The 9773-nt window shown below is 35.9% G+C and overlaps 1 protein-coding gene across 1 annotated transcript; it reads right to left on the reverse strand.

The window, feature by feature from the left end:
- Positions 1–8124: 8124 nt before the first annotated feature.
- On the reverse strand, positions 8125–9425 carry LOC129905280 (apolipoprotein D-like). Its single transcript, XM_055980720.1, has 6 exons — positions 9304–9425; positions 9127–9238; positions 8932–9062; positions 8776–8861; positions 8584–8682; positions 8125–8401 (listed from the first exon to the last, which is right to left on the reverse strand). Exons 1-6 carry the CDS (start codon positions 9318–9320, stop codon positions 8196–8198), a joined length of 651 nt encoding a protein of 216 aa, XP_055836695.1. The 5' UTR covers positions 9321–9425; the 3' UTR covers positions 8125–8195.
- Between the last annotated feature and the right edge of the window lie 348 nt (positions 9426–9773).

Genomic DNA, 9773 nt, shown 5'->3' on the forward strand with positions numbered 1-9773 from the left:
CCCAGGCAAATTAATACAGGATCAAAGATTCGAGGTCAACTTAGAAGCATATCTACCCTCCATCTACATTGCAGCCGTGGAGAGAAAAACGGTGAGTGATTAAAAATAAGTATAAGTAACACAGTGGTTTTAAAGAACAAAAATTAAATGAATAAGTAAAAATCACAATGTTAGAATAAATTAACTAAGTAAATATCACAGATTTTGATTATTTTAAAGAATTAATCTAAACTGAAACTAAATATCACAGATTATACTATTTTATAAAACTATTAAAATAAATTATACTAATAAAAAAAAAATTTTAAAAAAATATCACAGTATGTAATTTAGTACCTAAGCTATCAGTCAATTATAAAAAATTTTCTTATAGACATATCCATCTTCAATTTTTAAATCGGGAAGTTTATTATGCGTCTCGAAATCCGGGGCCATGATAAGTAAATCGTTCAGATACACGAATACACGATCTCTAAGTCGTGCAGGAATCACCTTGTCCATCAACTGGCATAACCTTTGGGCTGCATTGCACAATCCAAAGGGCATAACAGTATATTGGTACAAGGGTCTTCCCGGTACCGCATAGGCAGTCTTTTCCCTACTCTGTTTCTCCAATGGTATTTGCCAGAATACTTCCTTTAGATCAATACTACTAATGTAGTACGTATCCGGTCCCTAGATATGTGGAAGTGGATTTGCATTTTTCTTCGTTAATGAATTCACTTTACGAGAATCCAGGCAAAGTCGATTTTTGTCTGGTTTTCCCAAGAGAACCACTGGCGAGCACCATGGGCTTTCACTCACTTCAATAACGCCGAGACTCCACATCCGATCTTACTCTTCATACAAAATGGCTTGTATCGCTGGAGAGACAGGGTAGTGACGCTGTTTCACAGGGAGCGGATCTTCAGTATCTATGAAGTGTTCCATCAACGTCGTTGTTCCAAGACCATACCGGTCGAAACATAAAAACTTCTGCCTCACTGTATCCAGTCTGGCCTGCTGATCCAAATTTAACTGGTGAGCGTTCAGCACTTCCGAATTTTCTTCAATAGAGACGCTACTAACAATTCCTGGGGCCAACTTGAACGCTCTCCAGAAGTCAACCCTTAGGTAGATCTCTTGATCTAAGTTAGGAACTAGGAAAAAAGTAAGCTCCTCTTCCTTGTCATTATGTTTACCATCTATCGACTGACTTTTACCGTCAGCCGTTTTTACTCCGGATTTAAATGGAGTTACTCGACAACCTAGCTCTTTGACTAGCTGCATACAATTCTTCCTTAATATTCTTACGCTGGCTCCCCTGTCGAGCAAACTAAAAACTTCTTTTTCTCCTAAATTAATCCTAGCATAGGGTCGAGGACCTGACGATAAATTTAAAATTGAAGACATTTTTATTTTCGTTTCTCTTCGGGCTCGGTATCTTGCTCTACACTTTAAAATTTCCTTAGACGGTACACTAATCGCGCTATTAAAAAATTCTCTCTTTGGCATTTTCATATTCTTGGAGACGGATATGTAACGGCCTTATTTATTTTAATTTCTTCTCTTTTATTTCATCATCTATATTTTAACATTTATCTCCACTCTTAAAATTTTGATACTTTTCTCATCCTTTTGTGGAAAAGTTTCTAAACTAGTTTCTTTGTCATTGTTATTTATTATAGGGGGTTCTATTTTTTGGTTGTACGCGATTTCCCCGAAGCCTTCGCGTCCCCCACTCCGTTTTCCCAAAGACATCGCTTACAATAAGTAGTATAGTACCCTTCTAGACCACAATTATAACAATGGACTCGTCTTTCAGAAGGGCAGTTGAACCAGGTGTGGCCCTGCTCTTTGTTTCCGAGGAGTGTTTTTTGGACGTGCCTGACCGAACTGATAAGCCACTTAGTCGTTCCTTTCGAAGGCTGGTATTCTTCTTCATAGTCCAGCTCGTTCACACCGTACCTAGCTGAAGGCCTACCTGTTGGCTTCGGCAGTTCCCGATCGCTCTTCGGAAATGCAGCTTCTACTTCCTTGCAAACATACCTCAGCTGATCAAGCCAGGGGATTTTGGTATCGGCTTAGCAAAGCTTCTTTTAAGGTTGGCCATTCTAAATCTTTATCTACTTGATACTTTCAGAATTATATGCCGGACCTGAGAGCAATTGGTGGAAGTCTCTCAGTACCTCCTTCCATGGAGATGCATGTTGCTTCTGCATTTTCTTTATCCTAGATACCCTGATCTGACAGATGTAAATGGAGTTTGATAACTCCCAAAAACTGGAGGATTGTACTGCGGTTGGAAAGGTATTTCCGGCGCCGCCGCTGCTTGAACTGGATTTCTCCTATTTTATTGCTCTACTGGTACAAACGCACTTCTACCTTGATCAGCTAAAGGATTGCCATACCCTGGTTGTGGCCCTGCAGGAGCATTATAATAACAAGCAATTGGTGGTGGAGCTACATGGAATTGATTTGACGTTAGAGGTTGTACAGTGGTAACAGGTGGTTGACTGGGAGTCGGAACACTAACTTGTGGAACTGGCATCACCAAAGTTAGCTGTTCTAGAAAACCACTCAATTGACTCTGTATACCTTCGCTAATGCTGCATTCTGCTGCAACACTTCTTGACAACTAGACATACTTCGCGTAATTTCTGATTGTATAAATATTGTTACATTCTCAGGTATAACCTTCTATTCTTTTATTTTAGGCCATGAACGAATAAGACTATCGAGGATACCCCTTGACCCCTGGCTGGTATGGTTACCCCTTACCCTATCATCAAACTCTGGACCTGGAGCTTGCCTAACTGTGTCGTCGACTCCTGCCCCACTAAGGTCACTATAAGTCGGGGTCGTGATCGAACTGGTGTTATGACTAACATTTAACATTTAAGTTTTAACATTTGTAACTGCACCGCCAGCACCACCTATGTTATGAGATGAGGATCGAGTTTGCCTATCGCTATCAGTAGGTGGAGGTGAGTGTAGGACTTTGCGCCTCGCACCTGTTTTATATTTTTGCATAGCTGATCTAGTAATTCTCATCTCTTCTCTTTTAGCCTCTTGGAGCATTCGCTGTATGCGTCCTTCTTCATCTTTATTGGCGTGTGCCATTTTGGATTTTTATATCAACAGACTCAACAAGTAGAACTAATTTCAACAATGGAATTACGCAGAAAAAAAACAACAACAAGTACTTTTTTTTGGTTCAAAAATAGTTCGCATATCTTTGCCTTTTCCAAATAAAGACCTTTGGAGACACCTTCACTCGCGTATTTTATTATAAAAATAAAAAACGATATGTCGGGCCTCGAGTCCAGAAAATTGTTTGTCACAATTTCACTTATTGCATCAAACGAACAAGTATTGTAACATACAATTTTTCTCCCTGACGACAAGATCGCATAGGCTCGCATTTAATAATATATCACCTTTCCTCTTCCGAATAGGGCGACCGCATATATTAAGTCAATGTCAGGACACGGTCTGAAATATTTGCCCCTTTTCTGGTGGCGGTTGAAGGCACTCACATGACTCAACACTTTCATTTAGATCAACCGATATTTTCTTTTTTGCCAAACCAATTTTCTTAATCTTTTAAGTAGTTGTTGTCTGTTTGCATTCTTTTTCTTTGTGTTACGGTTTCTTTGTGGTTGAAACATGTTTCTTCTCCAAATTCATGCTTCCTCTTGAACCCTTTTGACTTTCTCAATTTAGTTTATGTATTTGACAACAAACTTATATGCAAGCATCGGCCAATAATTTGGGCCTTATTCCTGGTGTTTTAAATCCTTAAAGTATTCCTCACATCTAGCAGATGGAGCCCAGAGAAAATATTTAGAAATGACATTGGTACAAAGAGGAAAGTGTTTTGCGAATTTGATAAGGTGCATTTTGATCCCGGGGCAGTAGAAATCGTTGCCAGTTTCAGTTTTTTCTCCTGACTTAATTTCGACCATGGTTTCATAAATATTTTTTATGAATGTTTAATGTCTTCGCTGCAGAAGTCAAGGTCACATTAACGATCTGAATGAGATGCCTTTAGTATGTTTTCTGGAATCACATAATTTTTCATCCATTCACGTTTATGTTTTTTTTTCGGAGCACACAATGTTTTCGCCTCTTTCGTTCAATCCAGAAACGATGAAAGTGCCAAACAAAATCTCTTTGAAACGCTTCTAACGAAATAATCTTTCACTTTTGGAAGCTTCCCTTTGAAATTTTTTTTCTGGCAAAATGATTTCCAGGGTCAATTTTACCGTTGCATCGATTTTCTAAAATTTTTTTATCAAGTGATTGTTTATATATATTGTATATATTGAATTTGCATTGGAGACCAGTAAAACTCACAAAAACGATTGAGACCAATATCTTTTATGTAACCTGCCTGACTTTTTAGTTTGTCTAACGATTGATTCGCGCCGATCCTTCCATCGAAACCCAGTTGCCGGTTTTTTGGCTTCCTCCTTAATTTTTCTTATCGCAGCATTATTTGGCAAGTATGGAGGTTCTGTTTCTGGGTCATCAAATGACATGTCATCTGCCTTCTCATTTTGCCACATTTTTGGGTTTTTAAGGATAAGCTGCACACCTACTTCAAAACGTTCTTGGTCTCTTATTGGACGCTTGGCACTGTGCGGAAGACCACTCGTGTCGTATGTGTTAACTCTGAGAGTAATTCTTTCATCAACATTAGGTTCCTGAAGACAATAGGCATCGAACGTTGCTGCACATTGTTTACAGGAACCATGAATTTTCAGAAATGCTTCAGTTTCCGCATACTTAAATACCTTAGCATAGTTGAAAGTGTAAGCGCATGGTATTGACGACTTCATATAAAATGCTCGTGATAATTTATGAGTCCAGCCGCTTCTTAGAACTTGGTAGTTTCTGCCGTTGGTCCCTCTTTCCTTATAAGTTTTGTTGCAAGGACTTATTTTTCTCCAGTCATCATCAATGAGTACCAAATTATAGGATTTGGTAGGACACTTAAATTTTGCGATTTTCACGTTTTTGGGTAAATATTCAGCACTGGTATCGCACTCTGATGATTCGTCGAGTCTAAAGCTTTCATTAACAGCAGCTACTGGAAGTTTAAAAAGTGATGTCATTTGTTGGAATTAGCTTGTTTAATTGAGAAAAAATGGAAAAAGGATAATTTTTACAGGGAAAAAAACTAATTTTGATTTTTAAGAGGTTGGTTATTTGAAAAAAGTTTTTTATTCGTGTTTTGAAAAAGAAATTACTTCACACCATTTTATATTTATTGTTACTTTTGAAAAATGTTTGGATATACATATTTTACTAAGCATGTAGCTTTTCTAGGTACTACATATGTGGCGAACCAAAAAATTATTGATTTTAAGACTTGAAAAATATATTTGTATGTTGTGGTTTTCAATGTTAAATGTCAACTTAAGCTTCTTAACTGGAATGTTATATGTAAAAATGTTAAGTCAAATTAAAAACATTTGAGGCGCAATACAAACACCAATGGATTTAATTGTTCTTAACTATAAATTAAAAAAGGTCACTGAGGTGTATACGTACTTTTTTTGTGTGGTGAATAAAAACTAATTCTTCTATAATTTTTAAACTAAGCGTAGGATAGCAAAAATAAAAGCTGGGCTATCCTGGGCCTGGGCTAACCTTGGGCAAACAAACCACGGTTTTAAACTAACGATTTTTCACAGGAAAAAAAATTAAAATTTTTTCGGTTTCTGATATGAAAAAAAGTTGTTTGTTGTATCTGTTGAAAAAATAGTGCAATCAAGAAAAAAAAAAGTTGGGCTATCCTGGACTCACGTTGGGCAAACGAACCACAGTGCAAAACCACCAATTTTTAAACTAAATAAAAAAAAGTTTTTTTTTGTGATTTTTGAGGTGAAAAAAATAATTCCGTTTTAATTTTAAAACTAAGGGTGGGCTAGCGAAAAAAAATCTTTGGCTATCCTGGGCTAACCTTGGGCAATCGACCGAGTGGAACCCCATTGAACTTTGGAAATATATTTTTAAAGTCGTACCAAATAACTCAAAAGTTCCCAAAGATACCGTGGTAAGTCCATTGGGAACAACCAATTAAGGTTTCAAGGTTTTGATATAGCTGATATACGAGTAGTTCGATGAGTAGATGACCTCTGACCTTTTATTCAAACCGAACCTTATGTTTTTTCTACGAAAGATCATAGGTCCATTTGATGCGTGTAAGAAAAATATACCTTTACATTCTCTGAAATTTCTTTTAAGGCATTACGCTCATTTACGAAGGTACCTGCTTTTGGATCTGAACGAACTTCCATTATTGTATTTTCTTTGTAAAAATGCAAGAAGGTGAACCAACGCATTCCGCTTGCCTCTTCCATGGGAATCCTGCACCTAAATACATAATTTTTAATTGCTGAAAAAGGCTTTTGAAAACAATGGAAAAAGTACATTACATGCCTTCCAGTAAAATTATCAAGACGTAAAATAAAAGAGAAAAAATTAAAAAAAAACCAAAAACAATAAGAAGCACTCGACTGGAAAAAAAAAACCCCAAGACTCTGAATAAAAAAATTAATTTTCTCATTTCAATTATACACAATCTTCTGTTTCGAAAAGTGTACCTTCAAGTACATCAGAAAAAAAATATGCAAATTCACTCAAAGTATACCGAGAAAAAATTCAAAATTTAAATAAAACAAGAAAAATAACAATAAAATTAATGCAGACAATGTGCAGGTAGGTTTGGTACTCTCCACATCATAGCCGCTGGCCATCATGGTTAGTAATAGAACGCAGTTTTCCATCTCCGTCGCTATACCGTAATACTCATCGCATCATACCTACATATTTATACAAAGAGCTACAGCGCCAACATAATCTCATCAGACCGCCCATAAACCACTATACCTATACTAAATACTTGCTTGCCCTTGTCGGCAATAAAATGAAAACACCGCATGTCTGGAATCCTTAATTTATTTATATTATGCAAATTCAGGACAATCTATCCGTACCGCAACACCCAAACCCATCTTTGGTGTTTCTCCTTTACCATTTTAATCGTTCTAACGTAAAAACATGTTCCCACCATTTAAACCGTCGTCCGCCACACCGCCATCCATGCCACCCCCACCTCCAAACTCTATTCTCCACCCACTTTGCACAGGACGTCCATTAAACCATCACCACTAAAAACAACAACACAGCCTTAGGAAACGCATAAAAGGGGTGATCAGCTACTGCTGCTACCAGTTATACCACTGCCCTACACCATGATAGTTATATATGCTCCTGTGATAGCAGGGTATGATTATCATTTTCCATTCGAAAGCATTTTCCTCGTCCTAAGTAAGTTGTTTCGATTCGTCCTTAATGAAAAAGGACGATTGCTGAAGTTGAACAATAAATGAAAAAAAAGGAAGATAAAAATGAAAAACATGAAAACAAAACCATCAGTTAGTTGAGTAGTAGTCGAGGAGAGCACCGAGCGCAGAAAAAAAAGTGCACCCGCTCGAAGTACACAGAAAAGAAAAACTAATTAACCTCTTGTACTAATTATACACATAGGAGAGCGGGAATTAGTTTCAAGAAGTATCTCGCGGATTTTCATTTAGAAACTCCCAAGTTGCGATCTGTTTACAACAGTTTTTCTTGTAGATAATTTTTTTTTTGTGTTTAATGAAGGTTTTTTTTTTTCCTTCAGCTGTTAAGCTGTTTCTCGTTTATATTGTCCTTGTTGGCATTTTTTTTTTTGTTTGTAGCTTTTTGTTCCGTTTGAATTTAAGCAGAAAAGTTGATCCTCTGCGGGGAGAATTTTGAGGTTTTACATTCCTGATTGGATTGCACAAGAAAGTGAACCAAATCAAACAATTTGCTTGTAATTAAATTTTTATTGTACGTTGGCCATTAATTTGAGATATCCAAGTAATGGAAAATTACTGCAATCTTCAATAGAACGACCGGAGCGAAGAGTAGATTCTGAGCGAAGGTGGTGTGGAGAAGAGTTAACATATTATTTCAAGTATTTTTTGGCTCAGGGATCAGGGTGGATGTGAAGTCTAGGCAATAACTTCAAAAATGTCAAAATTTGGCATTAAACAGTCTTATAGTTTTATTGTTAGAAAAAATATATTATTTAATAAAAATAAAAGTTAAAAGCTTATTAGTATAACATTAACACATTTCAATTTTAAATTAAAGTCTCTATTGTTGTTCGAAAGACTTTACATTGCTGGCTCTGGTGCAACTGTCGTTGCATCATTTACTCCATCTTCAGTTGTGTCTGGTTCGTCCTCTTTATCATCACAATCGGTTTGTTTAGTCTTCAAGAGGAATGTCTTATTCAAATTATTAGCATCAATAACAGCTTTAGCTTTTTCAATAACTGCTTCAGAAGGATTCTGATCACGTGTCAGCACCCAAAGCAATTCTATATACAATAAAAAGTAAATAATTCATTATTCATAATTATTAGGAGCATCAAATGTAAACAATAAACTATTTTTTTTTTGTGCAAATTAAACAAATTCATAATACAATTTTGGATAGTAGAAAAATACGTGCATTTAATATTTTAATAGTTTGCTTGCATTGTCTTATTTAAGAACTCACTTGTGTGTGCAACGCGCAACACATTGCTGCATGAATAAACAACTGCAAATGTTTCGTAATCAGTTCCTAAGACCTCGTAATTGACTTTTGTGGAATTTGCTTTTATTAATAAAAAAGAATAAAAAGATTAGACTCAACAATTCAGATGATTTTTTTTGTTTAAAACATTGATTTTGAATAGCGCTGAGTTACCAGTTCTTGAGTTGGGGAATGAAACAGATAATTGTCCAGAAGCAATAACCTTTGCTGAACCAGTCGTATTGGATGGCTTGCCGGTGCTTTAATTGGTCATTAATTCAATCGTTACTATGTATTCTCTTTCTTTTTTGTATTTTGTTGTTTACTCACAATTTATTGATAGCAGCATTCATAACAGATATTGAGTCATCGCTAGTTTTGTTGTATATCGCGTACATACATTTTCTACCAACTTCAAATACAAATGGATACTTTTCGTACTCATACCAAACTCCCATATACTAAAATGTAATTTTATTCAAATTAAATGTTAATTTAGATTGTCTTGGGTGCTGTTTGTCTTACATCGGCAAGCTGAAAGTCAGCTTGGACTTTTACTTCAGGGCAATTTCCGGGGAATGGAACTTGTCCATTAACAAGTTGAAGTGAAAGAATCACTGAGAGTAGTACTCCAAAACTAAACAAATTATATTATATTTTTAACATATAGCTACAAAAAATCAGATTTTATGTTCATCTCACCACAATTGATGCTTCATTTTATATAAAAAAATATTAACCGATTGTGTGGTAACAAACTTAACTTAAACAAGTTTCAAGTTACTATGTTAGCTCGCGTCTATCTTCCGAACAACTGATTAATTTCATGAGAGTCTTAAATTTATATCAAAGCTCTCAATCGACAACTTGTCTACAAAACAAAAATAAAGTAGATCAATAAAGCATTGCAATAGGGGTGACCATCTTCTTGAATAAAAAGTTTGTTTCGTAGAAATAAATAAAAATCAAGAGTGATCTCAGGAGTCTTCAAAGCTATTTTAATACAAAGCACAGTGGAGCGCTGAACATGGTTGAGAGATTTATTGGAGTTATAAGATATCGGTGCTTGGTAGCACACCAACTTCAATTCTCCCCCCACATAAAGCTGCACAAATCATTAAAAAAGGCCAAGAATAATTATGACAGAAACATATTTGATTTAATTTCTCCAA

This window comes from Episyrphus balteatus, chromosome 1 (assembly GCF_945859705.1).
Source record: "Episyrphus balteatus chromosome 1, idEpiBalt1.1, whole genome shotgun sequence".
Classification (NCBI taxonomy): Eukaryota; Metazoa; Arthropoda; class Insecta; order Diptera; family Syrphidae; genus Episyrphus; species Episyrphus balteatus.